Here is a 25,000-nt window from a genome sequence, read left to right as displayed (position 1 = left end):
GTCCAAATCAGGCAGACGGTGACCCACAATCCCCTGAGCTGTCCTCACCACCCGGGATAGGTCCTTCCTGTCCTGCGCCGTGCAGCTGCCGTCCCACACGGTCGCACTGAGACACAGGATGCTCTCTATCGTGGCCCGTTTGCAAGCAGCACAGAGGAGAGTCCAGCCCGCTTCAGCTTCCTGAGGAAGAAGAGCCGTTGCTGGGCCTTCTTCACCAGGTGTCTGGTGTTGAGTGTCCAGGAGAGGTCAGAGGAGATGTGGATGCCCAGGAATTTAATGTTCTCCACACGCTCCACTGCTTCCCCACGTATGCACAGGGGGGCGTGTTCAGTCTTCCTGGACCTCCTGTAGTCCACTATGACCTCTTAAGGTATTCAAGAAGAATCTTGTCCACCCCTGGTACCGTTCAGAATATGGTCCACTCTGACTCAATGTCCCCAGCCTCCTCCGGGAGGTGGGAGTTGAAGACCACACTGACTCTGGCTGGCTCTGCTAGATGTTCCTGATGGACTGTTAAACCATGTTTGGGTCTGCCGAGTCTGCCTGGTCTCCTTCCCTGTAGGCGGATCCGACTCACCACCAGGTCGTGATCAGTTGACAGATCTGCCCCGCTCTTCACCCGAGTGTCCGAGAGACGCGGGGGCGGAGGTCCGGTAGCACAACAATAAAGTCGCCCGTTGGTCGTGTCCCGATGTCACGTGGACTTATGGACATCACTGTGCTTGAACAAGGTGGTCTTTATGGACAAACTGTGACCAGCATAAAAGTCCAATATCAGAACACCACTCGCGTTCAGATCGGGGAGGTCGTTCATCCCAACCACCCCGCCCCCCCCTTCAAGTCTCAATATCATTGCCCACGAGAGCGTTGAAATCCCCCAGAAGAACAATAGGCAGCTGAGCTGAAAAGCTACAAGTAAGCCAGAGACATGTGGAGTCCAGCCCCTCCCAAGGGTGGGGCCCCGGCTGCGCCACGCTGGGCAGCATCACGGTCCTTGTTCTCAGGAACAACATCGAACAAATATCACTGACCTGAAGCAAATCAAATCAATCACTGATGCCGTTGCCATTGATTAGGCTACGCTTCTGCGAACACGGCAGGAAAGCACGTACCGCCTCGATGGGGCCCATTTAGAGGTACATTAAACGAGGCAAAGCATACGTCTGCTCACTTGCTTTCGTATTAATGTGTTTAATTTGTAAAGAGACTTTATGGACACCCTGTATTAAGCCAGACAGAAGACTAACCACATGACAGTTATCCAATAGGGAAGTCAAAACATCTCAACCGACCCCTGGTGGTTGGTTGCAGTACAAAAAACCTTCCTCTTCTATAGCCAATTAACATTTGGTTTTAGGTAAATAAAGTAAAAGTAAAAATCATCATCAGAAATTAAGACCAGAGCCTCAACATCATGCTTCCTTCCCACGACCGCTAAGCATCCCAGCGCAGGCTGGCCGCCCTTGTATCGAGGACATCTTGGCTTTAATCTTGTAGAAGTGGAGACATATTTTCCATTTATATTTACAGTCAATGGATTAGACCCTCTCATTGGTTTATTTTATATATCTTGGAATTGTAAAATGTGTATTTACATCATCTCACCATGAAAACATTGCAATGTTCAAAATGTAGACACATCTTGGCTCTGAACCCACAATAGTGCCTGGACTATGGGCAACGGGCTCGGTAAGGCGCTACTATGGCTGAGTTGGTGAACTGGACGTGACCGCTGAGGTAACGTTTAAAAGATTCCCTGCGTTAGAAAAAGCCCAGACGCAGTTCCACCACCGGAACGGAGGTTTAGATTCTGGTCAATGAAGTCAGAGGTGTTTCTCTGAAGAATCGGATGAGGGTCAGACATTCGTAAAAACAGCCCGGCCAACGGCTCTACCTGCTCTTGTTGGGGATGATGCCTTTCTCCAGCAGCTTCTTGTCCTTGCCAACACGGATTGCCAGCCAGTTGCCAAGCCTGCCGTCATAGAGGGTGTCCACCACCCTGAAGATATCCCCCCGGCTAAAGGCCAGGCACTGCGGAGTCTCCTTGTCATAGTCAAAGTGGGTCCGGATGAAGAAGGAGTCCCCACGCCCCGACACCAAGATGTCATTATAGACTAGACAGACAAAAGAGTGAAACGTTCAACAGTAAGACGATAACTCGCCATGCTAATCCAAGGTATGTTCGTTATCCTATTGTGTAGCTGAATACCTTGTATTGTGTCGAGTTAACACACCGTATACCTACCCAGCTTGTTGTGTGTGCAGCGCGTAGCGTGCACGGTAAACTATGCGTGTGTGCTGCGTGAAGTTTGTTTCCAGTAGCAACACTCTCAGCAAAAGCATTGGAGTGCGTCTCGCTGGCTTTTTCTGAGCACACATCCCAACACCTTCATTATTCATGTTTTAAATTCAATTACACTGTTGCCGAGTCCGACCACAGAAGTAGAGGTTCAAGTTGTACTTTGGTTCAGTCGTGGATTTCATTCCATCACTCTACTGACGTATTGCGGCGTAATTATATCCCTTTCATAAATGTTTTCATTCTTTCTTTTTCTTACTAGTCTTAAAATGTGTCTCAATATGTTGTGGTTTTTTTTTTAACTACTGACAACAGGATTGGGTGAGTGTACAAATATTCAAACCAGTTACACATGAAACTGGCTGGACTGGTATATCAAATTTTACCAGTAGGTGTGATGACTCAGCAGCCGCTCCCATTAAGACCATGCCTGTGGCAGGACATCAGTTAAAGAGGAAAAACCACAATGTTTGAGCAGAATTAAGAGTTTTTGACTATATTTAGATATTTATTTTGTCATTTGGTGTGACACAGTTGCCCTGGGGTAGACACAGTTGCCCTGGGGTAGAATGACAGAAGCTCCATCGCCCTCCTGACCTCCACCGACATTCACTCGCTCACAACATTCACACAGGCTACGTGGGTGAAGTGCCTTGCCCAAGGACACAACGACAGAGTGCAGTGGTGTTTTATTTCCAGCCTAAACACAGCAAAAGGGAGGAGACTGAAATGATACCTGATACTCTGATCATCACCTTGATACGAGACTAGTTTAGTATCTAGAAACCGCCGAACACCAATGAGTGCGTCCTTCTAACTAGCATCGTGTGTCTTGTATCTTCTTGCTCTGAGTCCTAGAGCACACTTATTGCCCCAAACTATTTTAAAACACATCACTGAGCCACACTGTTGCACTTGGTGACATGTTCCTTCACTGCATGAACACACACTGCAGCTTATTTGGACTCACTCCCAGATGCATCATGCAGCTGCCCCAAATGCTCACTGGAGCAGAAAGTGTAGATGAATCTGTTGAATGGAGATGTTCTGATTAATGATGCCTCACTGATCTTTATTAATGAAACAGCCATTCCCACCCATCCCATCAGCATGCACCCAAAGCTCGACTTGTTATGAGACTTTCATTTTTCGGATCATTTTGACACGTGCACTTTCCCCGCAGGACAATAAGGAGCACCCATGCCTAAATTTCCAGTCTCATTTGCACAATCAAACAGAACACACACATTTGTGCGACTGTTCTGTGGAGACGCACACTCCCTGCTCCAGGCTTCTGGGAAGCTTCGTGATTTGTGTGTGGTCTGACAAAGCACTGACCCAAAACATGCAACACAGGCAACAGTCAACGGACTACGACCCCCTGCTGCCGAGGCCCGCTAGTCGCAGGCTCAGCATTTCCCACACACTGTGGAAACTCAGTCCACTTTAACTCTTTGAGTGCCATTCACGTCTAAAGACGTCTAAGCATCTCTTCAACGGCCAATAAAGCCGGAATAAAAAATGGTAGGAAACTATTTTTTTTCTGATGAAAGAAGATACTTTAATATTTCATTTGGTAAATTCCGCATTTGCATAGTCATAGTAAAGAATGTTCTGTGGGGCTTGGAAAATCAGGGGAAATGCACAGAAACTGGGACACAGCTTATAGCTGAGCTGAAAACGTCTGGCACTCGATGAGTTAATCACAGTCAAACTCATAATATGTATAAAACAAAGAGCTTTCTCTGCTGTAACCTTCATGTTGACAGTGTAAAATAAATAAATAAATTAAACTCTGCAAATCTCATGCGAGTCAAACATTTTATTGATACTCTAAACTAAAGAGATATTTCAGCAAAGCGGTCTCTTCGCACTAGTTTAAGCGACACATTCATTAAGAAGTCCTTAACATGTCTTTGGACAAAGCCCGGGTCAGAATTTTGGATCAGTTACTTATTTTACTGACAGCAGCCATTTAGCCTAGTCTGGTCTGCCCCAATGAACACAAGCAGTTCATGTGGGAGGTTCTCAGCCAGGGTCAAGAACTGGTCCACATGTTGCCAGAGGTGGAACCAAAAGGATTCCACTGAGGTCAAATCCTAGAACTTCACGCTTCATGGAACCGCTTCTTACTTGCTTTACGTTTAAAGGTTCCCAAGATGTACAATGTCCTTACCGGGAAAAACAAAGTTTACAGGACGGATGTCTCTGACTTTATTACTGTGGATGTCCTCCTGACTGCCCTGAGCTATGGGGAGTCAAACCATTTCCGTGGCAGGTCAGCGCTCTGCCTCACTCTGACGGGAACCGAGTTATAAATAGAGTTTTTCAATATAAAAGGGCAAAGCCGCGAAGCTTAAAGGGCCAGCGTGTCCATTACGTAACCGGTTGCATTGCTCTCACCCAGCGTCTTTGACTGGATTGGAGTGGACACGTGTTTAAGTGTGTCACGGTCGGGTGGGAGGGGGGGGGGGGCTCCCTCATTAGCAGGGAGATCGTCTCTGGTCTGGGGGGGGTGAGCGTGACGGCTGACAGAACACAGGTTTAACCAAACGACAAATAAAGGTGCTTCACTTCACACTCTTCATCACCTTCATTTCTATGAATGTGCAAATACGTAGTACTGGAAGGAAGCGGTGATTCTTTGTTTTCACAGCGGCAAAAGCAAAACATAAAATAAATAATCTATTGGCCAGCGTATTTAAACTGTCTAACATTCATTCATTCATTTATCTACTGTAGCCTGTCCCAGCAGGCTGCGGGCGGGGCACACCCTGGACAAGCCGCCAGTTCATTGCAGGGCCACTAATAGGCAATCATTCACACACCCTCACGGACAATGATGTGTAACCAATTCACCTCATTCGCATGTTTTTAGAGGAGAACCCGGAGAGAACCCGGAGAGAACCCAGAGAGAACCCACGCAGAGAACATGCAAACTCCTCACAGAAAAGCCCCAAGTTGGATTTCAACCTGCAACCTTCTTGCTGTGAGGCAACAGCACCACCCACTGTACCAAGCTTTATAACATTTCAGATTAATTTAGTCTTAAAGGTACAAATACATTTTCCAACAGGTAGAAAATAAGAATGTTCATCTTCTAATCTAAGAAGTGAATAATTTTATAGCAGAATATAATGTGATATTCTAGTCTAAAAATGGAAAAAGCATCCATCCAATAATAGTAATAGTGACTAACCAAAGATAAATATAACGGATTATAATGTTTTTTATCAGATTATATCAGATAAATGTTGCAGAGAATGATCTTAAGAGGAAAAAAGTTAAATGCTCATAAAAGCCTAAATGACTACCGTAATTGCTGAACTATTATGCGCACCTGTGAAAAAGCCGCACCCACTGAATTAAAAAATATATATATTTTGTACTAAAATAAGCCGCACATATTCGTAAGCCGCAAGTGCATTAAGACAAATGCTATTTAACGGAACACGGCTCGTAACGATATCCGCAGCAGGTCTCCAAGGTGAACAGCGTCTGGCATGTTAGATCAAGGGAAGTCGGCAAATCAGATCCGTAACTTCGGGATAAGGATTGGCTCTAAGGGCTGGGGTGCGAAGCGGGGCTGGGCTCGAGCCGCGGCTGGGGGAGCAGTCGCCCCGTCGCCCTCCCCTCTCCGCCCGTCGGAGGCTGCGCGGCGCGCGCGCCCGCCTGGCGGGGTGTCCCCGTCCCCCTTGCCCCCGTGCCCCTCATCCTCCGTCCGCGGGAGCGTGGTGCGGCAGGGGTGGGGACGCCCGGGAGGTCGAGGGGGTGGGTTCCTTCCCCGCTACGCGGCGCGTCCGACGCCGCGTAGCGGATGGCGGACAGGCGGCGGGGACCGGGTACGGCGGTCCGGCGGCGGCGACTCTGGACGAGCGCCGGGCCCTTCTCGCAGATCTCCCCAGCTACGCGCAAGCGGGGCTTTCCCTCCGGGCGGGCGGGCGTTAATTTTGTAACGAAAATAAATAGGCTTTAACGAAACACGGCTCGTAACGAAAGTGGGAAAATATACGTAAATTTGCCGCGTCGTTGCATAAACCGCAAGGTTCAAAATATTGGAAAAAAGTAGCGGCTTGTACACCGAGAATTACGGTAAACTACGTAGGAGGAGGAATATTCCCCTCCGACTAGTGATGACTAGCAAAGCCACTTTGGTGGATCATCCTCTGAGGAGCAGGAACATTTGCTCCAGAGTCATCTTGTGTTTGTGGAGGGAATGTCTCACCGTCAGGTTTGCTCTGGGCCAGGATGGTGACCACTTCCCCTTTAGGAATCTCCAGCAGGAAGAGCACCGCCTCCTCTCTCACAACACCTTGAAAATCAACATTGTTCACCTTCAAGACACAAACAAAGAGCACCGCGGTGACTCGTGCTTTACGCTGTACACGACAGCACGACGTTTCTACTGCAGCTCGGGCTCAGGCTGGTTCCGGGTTCTCGCTGGGGGGACTACCTTTAGGATTTGGTCTCCGACGCGGAGGCCCTCTTCCTCGGCAGGACTGCCCTCTTGAACGCTGGCGATGAAGACGCCAACATCATTTCCTCCTGCCAGCCTCAGGCCGACACTGTCCCCCTTCTGGAAATTCACCATCACTGTGTTCGGCCTGCGGGACACGCATGATGGGTTTCACCAACAAGACACACAACTGACACAAATATGAAACATTCCTGAGTGTGGCAGCACGCATCAGCAGTCAGATGTGTATCCTCCCGTTTCTTGCATCAATGATATGCTGACCTGCAGCTCTGGATGAATTACATCCGGCTGACTGAATTGCTGCAACAACTTCAGAATATCTGTGTCTCTGCCTGAATTACTTTGACTAGTTTGCATTTTTCCATTTGAGGAAATGGCCCACATCACCCTCCATGAAGACACCTTCACATCCCATACCTTCGGCATCGACCCCTTTAATGGACTCTCAGGTGGCTTTCTGTATTATAGTGTTTTCTAATAGCAGTGTTGGACAATAATCAGCTCTGAGCCCCTTTTTGGTTGCCATGGTGATGGACAGACTAACAGATGAGGTGAGACAGGAAGCTCCTCTGAATATGATGTTTGCAGATGACATTGTGATCTGCAGGTAGAGGAGAATCTAGAGAAGTGGAGGTCTGCTCTAGAAAAGAGAGGGATGAAGGTGAGCAGGAGTAAAACAGAGTACATGTGTGTACATGAGGTCTGTACTATGGCTAGTTACTGCTAGTTTAATGCTAGTAAGAAGCTAATTCATGTTTAATCACTTAAATGTATATAGTCATGCAGCATAATGTACTCTCACTAAGCAGCCATGCTGCAGAGACAGTTATTGATGATCAATGCCCTGATCAGAATCATTGTAGACCTTTTTTAATATCAGATTATGTTGCCAGACTTAACGATTTGAAGCTTGAAGGCAGAAAGATCATGAATAAATACAACAAATTAGTGTTCTATAAAGACCAGTGAATGTTTAGAAATATCATTAACACGTAACTTTCTGATTAAAATTAATTAATTATTGTTGAATTAAAATCCAGGTGTCAGTTTACAGACGGACCGGATGTGATCGGCGAGACCTCCCGTGTGATTGTTGGATAATATACATGACGGCTAATATAATATTAGACACCACCATCGCATAATTCTCCCTCTTTCGATTACTTTCAGAAATTGACGGATTGGATTATCGCTCAGCGTGGAGAACCTTGAGGTATTTATCGACCAGTATTACTATAGCTGCTGCGCCATGGAGGAATCCGCGTCGGGCGATAATCCCTCCAAGAAAAGGAAGATCTCGGCAACGAAGATGTTCCGACTAACATTCTGGACTCCATTAATAAAAAGATGGACGTCCTCGGCGTGCTTCACACCGAAATGAAAGACCTTAAGGCGAGTTTGGAGGTCGCTGATCGTGTGATGAGGGAGCTACAAAGTGAAAACATCGAGCTACGTTCCTCCGTTGCCACTGTGTCAGACGAAATGGAGACTACTCCTTTCCTACGGGCAATTTAAAGTACCTGGGCATAAATATTTCACCTAAACTGTCTGAGTTAACCCGATTAAACTTCACCCCACTTCTGGATAAAATCAGCAGTGATCTGAAGCGTTGGAATAACCTCCCGATATCCCTTTTGGGAAGAATAGCCACCATCAAAATGAAAATTTTACCACAAATAAATTATTTATTTTCAATGATTCCGTTTAAACCAACTTCCAACTGCTTCCAGCCGTTGGATTCAGCCATCACCAAATTCTACTGGAAAAATAAAAAAGCAAGAATTAGTCTATCTACCCTTCAGAGGAGTAAATCTAAAGGAGGCCTGGAAGCCCCAAATTTTATGAATTATTACTTGGCTAACCAGCTACAATATCTTGTACTATGGATGCACCCGAATAGAGACTCTAATTACTGGTTAGAATTGGAACAGAAGGACTGCAAGGATATTAGACTCGCAGATCTCCCCTTTATCACAACAACCATCAACCGGCATAACTGTTTCAAAAACACGATGATTTCTTCCACCTTGTCCGCCTGGTGGAAAGCGTTAGAAATTACAAACTCCAAACTGGAACCCTGCATGTTCTCTCCAATCTGGAATAACCCTGACTTTCAGGCTAGCAATCAACCTTTCCATGACAAAACATACAAACCTTCAACTCATCCAATATAAAATCCTTTTTTTTGGGGTCGTGTGGGGCACGTCTCATGTCGTTTTGACAGTTCTCGGTGGGGACGAGGTCTCTCACTGTTTGAAGGAATGGGGGCGGCGGTGTGCAGTTGACAAGTTGAGAACACAATTGATTGGAGTTGATCTTCATTCTCTGTGGGTCTTGGTCCTTTGTGAGGACAGCAGGATGATCCACATCTTCCAAAGGGCTCACCGATGCTGACTAAAGCAGCCAAGAATTACGATCAGCTCCTATCAGTTCCTCCAAAAGCCCGCCCCTCCATTGAAACCACAACCCAAAGCCCTCCTACTCACGGTCGTGTAGTCCGGTCGATCGGCTGGGGGTTGGTGGTCCCTAACCCACCCTCATGTTTACACTTTCAGTTGCAATTTACCAAAGTGATTTCTGCATTGTAAACATGCAAAATAACAATTGTATAAAAATAATATTAAATGGAAAAAAAAAATTACATGTTACATCCCCAGAGTACCTGATTTTACTGGTATTACCCAATTGTTAATGTACTTTCGATTTATTTAAGCATTGGTGTCGGGTCATTAAATGTTTTCCTTTACAGACAAAAAAAACAATGTTAAAGTTATTCTTCGTTGTACCGGTAAGTTGATCTAAATCTCGTTTTCTCTTTTCTTTAACGTTAGTAAGGATACAATGTTATGCAGAGGTGTACTTATAACAACTTTATAGACAAATGATGCCATTTATTTTGCAGTGGAGGGGTCATTGTCCTCGAGGGGGCGTAACAGGAAATAATTGAGAAGCACTGATGGAGTGTTTTCAGTGAGTCAGAGTCCAGTATGAATCCCAGCTGCTGCTGGGAGCTGCACGGATTTGACCTTTACATTCTGGAAGAGGACGGAGACATCCACACTGTCTCCTGAGCTAATTTGATCTTTCCTCTTTCCACATGCCCAAAATAAAACTGTGTGAAGTTCTAGAAGTACCACGCAGCACCAGACTGAAGCAATATCATTACTTCACATGAGAAATGGCGCGTACTGTGCTTTCATGGTAAAGGGACTGAAGTGATATTTACTTTACGATTAATTTCAGAAGTATCACATTCCAGGTTGTGATTTGTAAATGACATATAATGCTGTCATGGGCCAGCTAAGATCAGGCATGGAGCCTTCTATGTAAATACAGAAGGAGAAAATGACTCACCCATAGATCTTTTCATCTTCTGGACTTGGTCGCAGGAGGATCTTGGGTGTGGTCGTTACAGCAGCTACAGATAAGAGTGAGAAAGAATGTTCACGTCTGAAATGTATCCATCGGCCAAACGCATCCAATCAGAAAAACCACAGCGGATATCAGTGACGCAGGGTAACACTGGTTCCTCCGGGGTAACAAACCAGCAGCGTGTTAGCTGCATATGAAGCACGGTCGCCAAGCTGCATTTGTTTTATATCTATTGAAACTAGTCTGTGAGGGTAGGGTACATTAATGCCTGAACACTTTTCACACTGTAGATAAAATGGGCGAGGTGAAAGGTTTTACTCATACAAGAGAACTCACAGGGAGTAATCGCCAACACTAAAACCTGCAGGTAGTACTATGCAGCCGTTTCCAATGAGAATGCCCAGATGGCAGCGGACAGAGAGTGACAGGCTAACTAGCTGGTGAAGAGAAATTCCCCCCCTCAGAGATGAAGTGGAGATTTCTGCTTAAAAAGGGGCGTAAATAAGTCTTTTCAAACCGCTTTGGGATCTCGGGGATATTTTGCCCAGAAGTTCCAGAAATCTTATTTAGAACAAAACTCGACTGATTCCAGCTGGGCTAGGTTGCAGCGACACCCTCGAGCCACAAGGCGGATCCAGTGGCTGTAGACGAGACGACTGAGGTCATCTCGTCTACAGCCACTGGGCGGACCTTTTAGATGAAGGCCCAGTATGTGTTCTGGCCCCTGGTCCTGGTAGGTGAGGCGTAGCGAGCGATTACCTGGAGGTTCCTCAATGTGTGGTGCGTTGTTCTCTAACTGAGCTGAGCCCTGGGGTTCTTCAGGTATTCTGAATGGGGAGGCCATGGCAGACATCTTGGCTGTCCTACTGGGCTCTTCTCTGTAACACACAGGCACACAGTGAGAGACTCTCAAGAGACAACAAGGTGATTTAAGCGCTAGTCTACCACAGTAGCTCAAACAGGAAGTGGACATGATGACAGGTGCTTTCTTATTGGAGGAGCGATTTCATAGACAAAACGAGTTTGTCCAAAGAACCCAACATTTTATGATGTACAAAGTGCAAAGAACTAGAACTCAGTTTTGAGGAACCTTTTAAGTACTACTTCAGAGTTCTCTGAGGGTTCTACAACTATCCATCCATCTTCTTGTACACACCAATCCGCCTTGCAGGTAACGGGTGTTGCTGGAGCCTATCCAAGGGTACACCCCGGACGCGTCGCCAGCACTTCGCAGGGCCACACAAAGACAGATAGCCACTCACTCACACACTCAATGTCCCCGTTCGAGTTCAGTCGCGAGTCTCCACAACCAAACTGGAAGTCGGACCCGTGTCTCCAGCCTACCTGGCGTTGTCTCTCTCATTAGACGAGTGTGAGGACAGGTCAGACTGGCGGGATCTCCTGCCCTCCGGAGGGGAATATGAATGGCATGACTCCATCTCTGACATGTCTGACAGGACAGACAGACAGACAGACAAACAGAAAGACATCAATGTGAGACACTCAGGCCCTCTTTTCCACCCCCCTCCCTCACCCAGGTCAAAGTGCCTTTGCCACCGCCACCAACACGCAAGACAAAATCGCTCTCCAAGAAGCCCGGCACCAGATGATTACTGTCTGGGACAGATTGGGGACATGTTTAGACATGATTAGGACAAACGTTGGCGCCACACTCAAGATAAAAGCAGCAATTCCACCAACACAACACATTTAGAATGTTCCAATTGATTCACAATCAATGCTATTATTCCAATTCAGTAGAAACCAATGAAAGACAGGGATTGCTTGAGATGGTTTTGTCCAAACCACATCTGAAAGTGAAAGTAGCTGCTGGACACCATCAAAGGCCAGAGGAGCCAAGAGGGATGGGATTTGAACCTTTCAGCCTTTTACAGTCTCTCCTTGAACAACCTGAAGGGGACTGAAGACTTAAGGGACAGCATGTCTGGTAGAAACTTAGAGGACAAGAAAATCTGCTTTGTGCCACGGGGGACATTCCAAGATGTTTCAGATTAAAAGGCATCAAGATGCCTCTCTTGGGCAAATCAAAAACTGAGTAGAGGGATTACGACCCTGCAATGCCCCGGATTAGTCCACGGCTTTGCAGAAGGACGTCTGATTGGGTTGCAGCTCAAGATGGCGATAAGCAGCGACGACGATGCAACCCTTTCTGATCAACTAGAGTTGGAACCAAAACAGAGACAAGCTGTCTAAGCCCCCGTGAGGAAATGCACGGACTGGCAGTCTGAAGACAGCGCCGCCACATGGGGGAATCTAAAGCGCTTTGTAACAGAAACTAGCGAGTCTGAAGTGCTGACAGACAGTTCTGCTCTCCATAGAGACCCTCCAGCAGTCATTCAGGATGACTGATGGGTGTGTGTGTGTGTGTGGGGGGGGGGGGGGGCTGCTTTTATCGGTCATTGTGGCACCAAACACACCAACGCTGCGAAGAACACCAGGGAGGAGCGGAAGCTCGAACAGAAGGAAACGGAGCCAGAAACAAAAGAAGCTTCTGAAGACTCGGGTTTGAAGTGAAAAGCCAGAAACCAAAGAAGCAGAAACTCTTTAACACGCCCGATTGGGTCGTTGCGTTCCCGAAACCACGGAACCTCGAACAAAACAGCAGTTAGAGCTCAGCCGTGTGTCTGCAGGTACACCTTAGAAGCAGGAAATTAATCTGACCAGGGTTAGAGCAACTTTCTGCATGCAGGATTGTGAAGACAGGATGAAGATTGAGAATGAAACACTGAAGTGGAAGAGAGAACGAGATGACGGGAGAGAAAAAGAGGAAGAGTCAGAAGTTCTGTCAAACCTGATCATCGTTGGCGAGATCCACCGACATGTTTGTCACAGCAGCACTACCGGGTGGTGCAGCAAATCGAAAGACTGATTACAGAACCAATCACTGCTGAGCTTCGTCTAGGGGCGTGGCCTAAGGACGGTGAGGTGAGCCAGTCTATCCATCTGTGGGTCAATCAGACATTTGGCCCATCTGCAGGCTGGAAACGGGCCAGTCTACCGCCAGGGCACGGCTGAGGTGCCCTTGAGCAAGGCCTCCCCCCCCCCCTCCCCTCCAACTGCTCCAGTCAATTTCCCATTGGTGTATTTGTACATGATTCATTTTACCTTATATTTAAGCACATATTTGAGCGTTTAGCTGAAGATGCTTTTTGGCCATTTATAGAGGTGATATTAAATAGGAAACGTGAATTCAGACGCCCCCTTTAGAAACGTACTGGAAGGACTCCTCCAAAGGTTGGATTCTGTGCAGCAGCTTTTGATGCGTCGACAGAGAACCCCACATTTCCCTTTGGAGATAAATATCGTGGAACCCTTCTCTAAATACATTCCGTCGCTGACATTTACTTTTGTTGAAATCCAAACTGCATGAGAAAAGAAAGCAACAATCCTCGAACAGCGCCGTGTGGTAGCCGTAGCAACCGTGCAGCGATGACGTGGACAGGGAAGTGAAAGGCACGGACACGGCGGAACGACGGCTCGATCTGGAGGAAGAGACACGAGAAGACGACGGCGCGTTGCCACACTTAGGACACATATGTTGTTATTAACATGTTATTATACTGAAGATAGCGCAAGCATCTTACCCGCCGTGAGCGTCGCGCTTTGTCATGCAACGCTGTATTCACAAAAATAAATCATCACCATGGCAACATCACGACTCGACATTCAGACACGAACGATCGTCGTCTCCCGTTTAGGCCTACCCTTAATGAATCACACAATTCAGCACAGTGATTAAAGTGTGTTTATTTGTTCAGAAGAATGGATCATATATTAAAACGCTAGCGTAGTACAAAGAGAAGTGCAAAGGGTGTGAAAGCTTTACGTCTAGAGAAAGGCACAGAGTGTCGGGAGCTCCTCATCTAAAAGAACGACGTGTTATCTGGAAGAGAAAACACAGAAGGTGCACATTTGAGCGACGCCAGACGTTAACGCTTGTAAACGGGGATGACGGGAGGCCGCAGGGTCCTGAAAGCATCTCAGCCCTCCGGAGGGTCCACATTAACCCCTGACCTGCTGCCCAGTGATCCCCGGAGCGGAGCAGCTGCAGGCAGGAACTCAAGACCGCTTCGTTTCACATGGTAAACTTAGCAGCAGGTACTTTTAACCTTTGTGTACTGCATGTTTATGTAAACATGCCTGAACATGCGTCTCCAGGAAACACCCAGCATGCATTGTAAACGCTCCCATTGGTTAGCCTTCATCAGCTCGGAGCCGCTAGTGTCACAAGGATCACTCATCTCTCATCTAAACGCATTCATTTGCTACCGGATGGACTTTGGACGCATTATTTAATCAGAAGTCCTCAGAAGCGCCTCTCAGTGCGTGTTTGACCACCGGTCAGCTGACTGGGTCGTTGGTCGTTGCGGTTTGCGACGCAGCTTCGATTTTAGGACGTGAAAAAAGAATCCACTGAATGCCGGATAGAGACTTCAGCCGTACGTCCACCGGTCAGTGAGAACGGAAGAAGCCTTTATATGCATTAGGGTTTTAGGGGGGGCTGAGATGATCCACTTCAGGCTAACAGGTCAGAACTGGTCCTGGACCTGAACCCCGGCCTCCATCACCCCGTCTGCAGGAATAGGATTGAACATTTCTAACTGAGGTCCCTGGAGACTCATGGTTACGAGCGAGCCTCACTGAGCAGGAGTCAGACCTGGGGGAGACTCCGTGGTAACACCGACCCCGTGTTAAACCCCAACCCGACTCACCGTCGTTATCAGAGTCGGAGTCTGCAAGGGGAGGGATGCGCACAAGGACTTGGCGGCGGTCTCTCTGGACCACAAGCTGGAGCTTCCCTCTGGACTTCTCGATCAGCTTCCCTGCATCGTGCAGAGAGAGGTTCTCCGTCACCGTGCCGTTGATCTGCGTAGACACAGGGGGGCGGGGCATTCATGACATCACAACCACTGAGGAGTAAGCCTGCAGTAGGAAAGATGTAAACATAAGGAGCCGTGATGGCTTCCTCTTCGGACGCCAATAATGATGATGTCATCAGAGGAACTCTTTGATCCATTTCATCAACTGTCAACTGGATTCCTCGTCTCTCGACACCAAGAAGGCCCAGCAGATGCTGCGTCACGACAGTAAAGGTGTGAACGTCTGGTCGCACGGCCGAACGAGCCCTGACGAGTACTAACAACTCTTGGCGAGTCGTAACATGTCCTAACAAGTCCCGACGAGTCCTGGCGAGTCGTAACATGTCCTAACGAGTCCCGACGAGTCCTAACGAGCCCTAACGAGTCCTAACATGTCCTAACAAATCCTGACGGGTCCCAACGAGTCCCGACGAGTCCTGACGAGTCTCGACGAGCCCTGGCAAGTCCCGACGAGTCCTAACGAGTCCCGACGAGTCCTAACGAGCCCTGGCGAGTCCTAACAAATCCTGACGAGTCCCGACGAATCCTGACAAGTCCTAACGAGCCCTGGCAAGTCCTAACAAGTCCTAATATGTCCTAACGAATCCTGACGAGTCCTAACGAGTCGTAACATGTCCCAAGGAGTCCCGACGAGTCGCCGGCTCTGGATCGCACGCGGCTTCAGACAGCCATGAGCTGCCCCCCACTCCAAAGCAAAGACACCTCACACATATCACACTCGTTCTACTCTCTAGTGAAGCCGAAGGCTCTGCGGCTTCCACTGGTAAACGAACAGTCACTTCCTCCCATCAGAACTCAGGATCAATAGTTCCTCTAACCTCTAAATAAATACATAATAAATAACGACCCTTCATCACAGGTGAAACCAAAGTGTGTTTTCTGTGATCGGATTATTCCCTTTTGTTTTGTCAGTGATTTGGGGGCGTACCTTGAGAATGATGTCGCCCTCCTGCAGGTTGCCGTCCTTGGCAGCCAGGCCGGTGCTGGTCATCTGTTTGATGAAGATCTGGCTCCCCAGACGAAGACCGTATTCTACAACAACACGTGCAACACAGTCACTGCAAACCGGCAGAGGCGTTTTCACATGCGCTCACCAGGGGGACACGGAACTAGTGGAGACATGGACAGTAAAGAAGACGCTCCAATGTTGGGATGGACACAGCAAGCAGCGCAGGGAAGGAGATCAAAATGTACCATTTTATTCCATTAAGGGCAGAACGGTATGAAACCAGAAGAGATCAGAAAGAGTATGTGGGACACGTTTATATCACACATAAACATCGTTACATTCAACACATTTACCAGTTCAGGATGAATAAAATGGAACCAATCAGCCGTGACCTTTAAGCACCGAGTCGTACTGGTCCCTGGTCTGCTCTTACTGAAGATTCACCGGCGCCGTGTTCAAGCCGGGTGGAACAAATGTGTTTGACATTTGTGAGCAGAAGCTCGAGGACATTTAATATCTTGTTCACCTAACGGGGAACAGACGGTGGACGCCTGCATGAATGATCACAATCTGGAATCGAACCAAGAACAATCTAGAACCTTTTGATTAAAGCCGCAAGCGGCATCGTAGGCCCTCGCCGGCCGACAGGCCGATGAGCTGACCCGCTGACGCACGCCGCTTTTGTCCTCGGTGCTTCACAAGTGTTTAGATTTGAGCTGCATTAGTAGCTCACAGTTTAGTCAAATCGTTATTTGGATTATATGGCCATCTGCCATCAGGAGTCTTTAAGTTTCAATCCAATATGGCCGCCTTCCTGTGTGTCTGGGGGCGTGGCCATAATATTCTTTTTTTACCCTGACATGACGCATGTCTGTACCGAATTTCGGGGCTGTCCGACAAAGTTGGCGTCGGACCCCTCCCCATGCGGTTGCCATCGCCATGGCAACAACATAAAAAAATGCAGCCTGGGTGTCATTGCCTTTTCAACAGGCATGTGTGTGAGAATGTATGTGGCAAATTTGGGACGTTTCCATGCTAATATGTCATTTTCAGAACATTGGAGATTTTTTGTGTGGCACTCATTTGATTAACATGGAGAATGCTATGCTATGCCATTGCTACGGCAACACGGTAAATATAACGACATGGTTACGATTTACTTTTCCGACCGGCATGCGGGTCAGATTGTATGTGGCAAAATTTGTGACGTTTCCACGGTAATATGTATTTTTAAATATAAAGGGATAATATCGTGTCGTTCGTCATAGACTAACATGGGGAACTTCGGCCATTACCATAGTAACACCGTAAAAACAACGACATGGTTACGATTGGGTTTTTTGATCGGGACCACATGAGGGAATATTCTGGTAAGTTTCAATAATTTCTGGCAAACTATTTTTTTAACTCACAGACATAAACCATACATTTTACAATTGTAACATTTATCATTTCAAAATGATTAAATGAGGAAGGAAATTGTTCAAGGGGTTACAGTTTCAACATTTAAATGGAATTACAGATTGCCATGAGACACTGCATGGTGTATTTAATACTTCCCTCCAGCTTTGTAAGCGCAGAATATTAACTACCCACCCTTTGCACAATATGGTAATCAATATAAGGTGTGTGTGTAAGATTTCTGGCAACAGTCACACACTGTGTGCATGAATACACAAAAATAGCCTGAAACAAGACCAAAGGTCTACGGCGATGAAACAGGGTCCTAATTTGGGCACAGTCTTACCTTGAGCCTGATGCTGATGTTTTCACAATGCATTGCTTACATCTACGTACATATTTATAATAATCTTGCTAACATTTGCAAATAAGCACTAAAGGCAAAAGACGAATGATTCTGATGGGAATGTTCTTTTGCAGATATTTCTTTATAAAAGAAAGTTTTCAATTGAATTTTGATCTGTGCATGTGCAGCAGCAAAAGTAGCAACACAAGTTATTTCAATCCATGCAGATTAAAAACTGGATTTTGCACCAAACTCCAACAATCAATCCATCTGTTGTTACTCTGGAATAAGAATTCAAACCAAAAATGTTGGTACTTGAGGAAAAGGAATGGGATCACCCAAGTCATTTCATTCATTCTCAATCTCTGGGGACATTTGTTTCTGCAGCCTGTATGCACACCAGAGCAGCAAATGAATATCAATCAACCACATGAACACAAAAAGAAAGCTACAAGGAATACAGCATTACAGTCGCCAGGAAGTAGAGTTAAAGCCATAGCAAAAATGTGAAATGGTCATAATTTAGTTAATCTAACCACACGTATGGGAAATTACAGACACGTTGTAGCTTTTATCAATAATGTTTGTTCACACCCAACTTGTTTATTACTGTAAAGTAATTTACTTGATTAAAAAGTGATAACTGGTTCAGACAGCACATTGGTGGGTTTGATAGCGGACCGGACACACTGAATTATGTCACCACAGGATTCAGTAGATCAAAATCTCTGTTCTACAGATACATGATCTCTGGGCTTCAACATGTGTGTTGTAACTTCTGCATTTGGTTCTACAGTCACCTTTCAAATGGAAATAAAAAAATGAATTATGATTTCAGGAAGTAGCTGGGGTTTTGCTTTAGGATGTGTGAAACCATTTTAATTCGGACTTATTCTTAAAGGTTTGACCAATGACATTAGAATAGAATGGTAGCATGTGATTTTGCTTTGGCATTTTTCACCATACAGGTAAACGGGGAGCAGTGAGGTATGGGAAGCCCTTACCAGAGCCAGACTGTGACTAGATATGCATCCAAAGCTAATATCCATTCAATCTAAGGGAGAACCGGTCTCAGTTGCTATAAATAATACATTCTAAGGGTCTGGATTGGAGGTCACAATATAAATAATATTTAGACAAATCAAAAGGGTGATATGTTCTTTCTTTAAAAGACTGTGGATACACTAAAAAAGTGAGAATGTGGCAAAGAAGAGTGGGACTGACAAAATATAGCAAGCAGCTAAGACATCAGACACTTCACCGAAATTCAGTGTGATTTATATCAGCAGAGGGAAAGTAAGCTCCAATACGTGAGCTTACAGCGAGCAGACAAGGTCTTGCTTGAGGGCAATCTGCCATAACATTACATAAATGGCTGCTGATAGACAAACGCCGCAGGGAAATACATAAAAACTAATGCATTAGCCCGGCATTATCTTAAACAATTAGCTAGTTATAATGTCTCAGTTCTTTTTCTTTGAGTCCATTTCGTTACAAATGACATCCTTATTAATTGCAGCCAAGCTGATAACAATAATTTGTCCCATTCAAGACTGAGATTGTTTGAAATGTCTCCGGACAAGCGTTTGATGTCTTATCAAGATTCGGAGCTTCATGGTTGAAAAGAATCCATTGTGTGGTGATGAAAGCAGCTAATTATAGGGATGAAGTCAATTGTGAGAAAGTGGTATCAAAGAGAAGGGGATCTTTAATTGAAGGATTTAGTACAACATTCATTTTAATTGTGTTATGGGGGAATGATCATTACTTTAAATTTAACTTGGGTTTTCAAAATCATATTATTTTCCTTCTTTTGTCACTGCTGAAATTGAATTGACCTTAAACGACTTGTCACCTCCAGGTTGAAGACATCACATCTTTTCTTGGATGTATAAACTCACATCAACCTCGCTCCCCTCCACACAATGAGTCATATCCCCCTATCTTCTTCTTCTACCCATTCTAATATGAAGTCCTTTCTCAGTAGTTCAATTTTCTTTTCTTTTTTTCATTAACTTTTCCTGGAACTTCCCCCTTCGTCCACAAGCCTCAGTACCTGGCAATAGTGGAATATGTTATGAACTTATATCCCTTTTGTTCTCGATGTAGAGATGAAGCAAATTCCACTTTCTCGCTAAACCCCTCAGTTAGGCTGACCAACATTAATATCTCAGTCATGCAGAGACCAATTTATTTTTAACTTGACGGATGAGCCATGGACTCTCGGATATGACTTTAAAACATTTAAAGTCTATATTACTCTGGTCAAATAGGATCTTCTGACTGACAAACTTTCCCCATCATTCAGCATATTTCTGTGCATTCCTGCCAGCCACAGACATGTGTGTGTGACCCTGAATCAACAAGCTCAACCAGCTGAGTACAGGTCTCAGGGGAGCTTCCACAGGATCTGTACTGCACACCTGGTTTCAGTGACTTTAAAGCCCTTGTACTGAGTGATGTGGTAGTACTCAATGGGTACAGAATGTGGACAAAAAATAAGTTAGGCTTTGGCTTAAAACATTTCCTGCTCTATGAAGCAACACAGAACAAATCAGCTTTAACCACATTGGTGCTGCTGTTTTAGCTTTAATATTAAGACCAATGTATTTAAGAGAACAGTGACACAATGTGGCACATACATTGTTTTACCAAGACTTATATGAAACACTCCTATCTGTATGCTAAATATGAAAGTTACAGTACCTTCAGTTTGCATAAAACAGATCTTCAGTTATCACTATCTAATTTTTCCTCTAATGTTAGACTTTCCCTATGAAGTACCGGGATGTACTCAGCCTCTCGCCCTTGGTCAGCTGGGGTGAGCTCCAGCAGCACCCGTAACCCACAAGGCAGATAAAGCGGCTGCAGACGTCTACAAGAAAGTGGATTGATGGATAGACATTGTAAAGATCTACATTGATCCACGTTACGGAAATTCGTATTGCACTAACTGAAATGTAACACAAGTCAACACAGCTCAGCTTTGAGTATACAGAACAGTAATGTGTAATGTCAAAGGTTAAAATTGTGAACTCTGTCAACAAATGGTACCCTTTTTCCGGCTGTGGTTTAAATATATGTTAAACGAGAAAAATCTGCCTGTATATATTGTACAAATGCAGAATACAGTGTATTAATGAAAGAAACCCTCGTTAACATCATTACTGTTTATGCATTAGTAGCTCACAGTTCAGTCAAATCATTATTTGGATTATATGGCCATCTGCCATCAGGAGTTTTGAAGTTTCAATCCAATATGGCCGCCTTCCTGTGTGTCTGGGGGCGTGGCCATAATATTATTTTTTTTTGCCCTGACATGACGAATGTATGTACCGAATTTCGTGGCTGTCCGATAAAGTTGGCGTCGGACCCCTCCCCATAGGATGGGTTGCCATCGCCATGGCAACAGCGTAAAAACAACAACATGGTTACGATTGTGTTTTTTGATCGGGACCACATGAGGGAATTTTCTGGAAAATTTCAATCATTTCTGGCAAACTATTTTTTTACTTCCCACTCAATTTTTGTTCTTGTTCTCTAGGGGGCGCTGTAAGGCCGATTGTCAAAGTTTCCCTTTTAAAGTGTCCAGGTAGGAAGGGTCAATAAGTGTTTAAAATCTGGTTTTGATTGGAGTGTGTGTGTGCAAACGCTGACTCTGCAGTTTTTAAGTTTCAATCCAATATGGCCGCCTTCCTGTGTGTCTGGGGGCGTGGCCATAAAAAAAATTTTTTTTGCCCTGACATGACGCATGTCTGTACCGAATTTCGTGGCTGTCCGATAAAGTTGGCGTCGGACCCCTCCCCATAGGAGGGTTTGCCATCGCCATGGCAACAGCGTAAAAACAACAACATGGTTACGATTGTGTTTTTTGATCGGGACCACATGAGGGAATTTTCTGGAAAATTTACAGTTACAAACACGGTTGACTCGCCGCACTCGTCAACTCGTGTTTGAGGATCTCTGTGTGTGTGCGTGTGTGTTGTTTAGTGTCGGGGTGTGTGTGTGTGCTGTTGAGTGTCGGTGTGTGTGTGCGTGTGTGTTGTTTAGTGTCGGGGTGTGTGTGTGTGCTGTTGAGTGTCGGTGTGTGTGTGCGTGAGTGTGTTGGTTGTCCTCATGGCAATGTTGGATGCCGAGGGTTGACGAGCTGTGCTCGTCAACTTGTCTTCTGCGTTGCAAAAGCAATAGCCCCGCCCCTTACGCCTAGGATAGGCGCTCGGGCATAATTTGATGATGATCCAGATCACCATGCGTTAGGCAGAGAGCTGAGAGACACGGAGAGAGACAAGAGACATAAGGAGACGGGGTGAGAGACGGGGTGAGAGACGGGTGAGAGACGGGTGAGAGACGGGTGAGAGACGGGGTGAGAGACGGGTGAGACGGGGTGAGAGACATAAAGAGAGACGGGTGAGAGACGGGGTGAGAGACATAAAGAGAGACGGGTGAGAGACATAAAGAGAGGTCACAATATGAATAATATAGCGGTAATAATCTTCAGGTAATGAATACAATTAAGAAAAGAATTCCAACGCTCCGGGGCCCGCCTCAGCCACCTGTATTTGTTATGGAAGTCACAAAGATTTCCCCGACAGTTAAAAAGACCCTTTCTAAGATTTATAAACTCCTCTCAAGCACAGATACGTTACTTCTTCCCATCTCAAAATGGGAGACGGATCTGTCACTAACCTTAGATCATGACTTTTGGACACAAATCTGTGAAAATGTATTTAAAATGACAAAACACAGAAATCTTCAACTCATCCAGTATAAGATCCTTCATAGAACACACATTACTCAGTATATGATGAAGAAAATGGGCTTCTCTGAATCTGACATCTGTTCTCAATGCTCCCAAAATACTGCTGACACTTATTTCCATGCCCTATGGTTGTGCTCACCCGTCCAGGATTTCTGGGTCGCAGTATCACATAGACTGTCGTCCATCTTAGATTGTACGTTCCCTTTATCTCCGATCTCTTGTCTACTCGGTGACTTGGCAGAAATTGTTATTTCTAAGAAACATACGCACCCCACACTCGCAGCCCTCGCCATCGCCAAGAAAACAATCCTCGTTAACTGGAAAAATAAACAGTCTTTAAACATCAATCATTGGTTGAATCTCCTCATAGAACACATATCTATGGAGAAAATCTCTGCTTCCAAAAAAATAAATAAAAAACATTTGAAATATTTTACAGAAAGTTGGTCTCCTTTTATTAAATCATTAAATATAAATATTACAACCTGATTCTGCCTGCTAGCGAAAGCCACCACAACGATGTAAATGGTAATGCTGCTTGTTTCTGTTTTCTGTATCCAGGACCGAGTGGATCTCAGAAATACATCGCCGCCCAGCCATTCTAACTTTCTATGTTTCAGCTCCAGTCTCCAGCTCAATGTTCTTCACACAAGGATGGTTGATCTCCGGGACTGTCGGCATGCTGGGCTAACTCTTCAGGGGCTGTCCCCGTGGCTTGATATGTGCAACCCGGCTCCTCGGGTCTCTGCTGGGTGGCGCATGCGTCTCGGGCGGCCGCCGGTGTTCCGCTAGGCTGCCATGCGGGGGTGCTGGCCTATGCGTTCGGGATGGCACTGAGCTGGCGCAGTCTGTCACTCCTCTGCTGGTAGTAGCGGCCGGGGTCCGGCTGGTGACCTGGCGTGGCCATGGCCCCCTCACCTCCCCTCCCTCCACCCTGACCTCTCTCCTCCACCCTCCCCGTCCCCTGCTCGCCCTCTTCTCCTTGGTCTCGTCTCCTGTCCTGCCTCCCCCTCGCCCCTCTCCCCTCTCCTTCGCCTCCCTTCCTCTCCCCTCGTGGTCTCCCCCTTCCCCTCTCTCCCCGCATCTCCTCTTCCGGCATCCTGCCTCCCGCCGGGGCCTCGCGGCTCCCTCCTTCCTGGGGGCTTGATTATGGGGGATGGGTGGGATGCGTCGGGGGCGGCGCTCGATCCAGGCCCTGTGCATGGTTGGGCCCTCTGACACATGTGGGTGGGATGGGTGAGGCTGGGGACTATGGTCGGGCTCCCTCCTCCCCCCGCCTGGTTGGCTGGGGCCTCATGTGCTGCGCCTCTTAACTCACCACCTTAGCACAACACATTTGTAAATATACACATAGGGACATGCACCTGGGGGGCCTGGTGCTGGGGGGCGTCCACCGAGCGTCCCTCTGCAACCCCCCCCCCCATTTTAATGCACCACATGGGGTTACGTGGGTGCTAGGCGGGGAGATAAGGGGGAGGGCGCAGGGCAGGAGTGCGCCGTTGCCCTCTTCCGCATCCCCCGTCTGGCCCCTCCTGCCCCAAATTTTAACGCACTACATACATGTGTATATAGCACCTGGGTGTCCACACATTCACGGTGTTGGGAGGGTTCCCCAGTCTGGGATCTGGGGAGCCATATAGACAGGGTATGGGGGGGGGGTTCACAATCAATTTATTTATTTTTGGCCTTGGCGCGGCATGTGGGGCCTTAGCGGGCTGGGCTTGGGGTGGGACGGTGGTCCGGCCTCCTGCTCCCTACTCTCCATCCCAGGGAATAATACTCTCCTCCCAAATGGCTGTATAGGGTCGGATAGGGCTGAAGCCCCTGCACTGTCTACTCCCGTTCCCCAGACGCTGGTTCGCTGGGTTGGGGGGTTGCCCGAGCTCGGCGGTGGGTTGGGTGGTGGGGGGGAGGGGTGCGGTGGGGGGGAGGGGGCGGGGGGGGCGCTGGGGGTGGGGGGCGGTGGTGGGGGGTGGGGGTGGCTGGGCCGTGGGGGGGGCTGGGGGACTGTGGGGGGTGTGTGGGATGGGTGGAGGGTGCTGGGAGGGGGGCGGGTGGTTGGGGGGGGCGTGGTGTTGGGTGCTGGTGGGGCGCCAGGCCGGCCCGCTGTGCCCCGTGCCGCTGCGCTGGCCTAGGTTTCGTCGGCTGTGTTGGTGTAAGTCGCCCCCGGGCCCTGGACTGGTTCTTCTGCGTGTGGTTCTGGTGGGGCCATGGTGGTCGTTCTTGGGTTGCTGTAGCTGCTTGGGGTGATCTGGGGGCTTATGTTGCCATTGTTGGGTCCGGGATGGCTGCCCCGTTCTTAGGTGGAGGTTTCACGCATGCCAGACCCACCACTCCAGCACCTATTAAAACTCGTTTAGAGAGTCAACCCCGCACACAGATCTCTGAGTCAGTGGAGGTTGCTGGTTCAGTGTTTGTGGCTCTCACTATGCTCTCTCTCTTTTTCCTCAGATCTGAGAACTTGGTGATCCATACTTTCCTCTAGAGACGGATGTG

The 25,000-nt window shown here is 47.0% G+C and overlaps 1 protein-coding gene across 1 annotated transcript in view; it reads right to left on the bottom strand.

Moving 5' to 3' along the window:
* tjp2b (tight junction protein 2b (zona occludens 2)) overlaps positions 1 to 25,000 on the bottom strand; it is a 66,209-nt gene that overhangs the window by 12,508 nt on the left and 28,701 nt on the right. Inside the window, 8 exon segments of the mRNA XM_068738732.1 lie at positions 1,895 to 2,114; positions 6,525 to 6,633; positions 6,753 to 6,903; positions 10,131 to 10,194; positions 10,908 to 11,026; positions 11,493 to 11,598; positions 14,882 to 15,035; positions 15,978 to 16,081. Coding sequence (XP_068594833.1) covers positions 1,895 to 2,114; positions 6,525 to 6,633; positions 6,753 to 6,903; positions 10,131 to 10,194; positions 10,908 to 11,026; positions 11,493 to 11,598; positions 14,882 to 15,035; positions 15,978 to 16,081 — 1,027 coding nt within the window.

The sequence above is a fragment of the Brachionichthys hirsutus genome, chromosome 4, assembly GCF_040956055.1.
Source record: "Brachionichthys hirsutus isolate HB-005 chromosome 4, CSIRO-AGI_Bhir_v1, whole genome shotgun sequence".
Classification (NCBI taxonomy): Eukaryota; Metazoa; Chordata; class Actinopteri; order Lophiiformes; family Brachionichthyidae; genus Brachionichthys; species Brachionichthys hirsutus.
The sequence above is the reverse complement of the archived record's forward strand: the minus strand, read 5'-3'. Positions and strand labels throughout refer to the sequence as shown.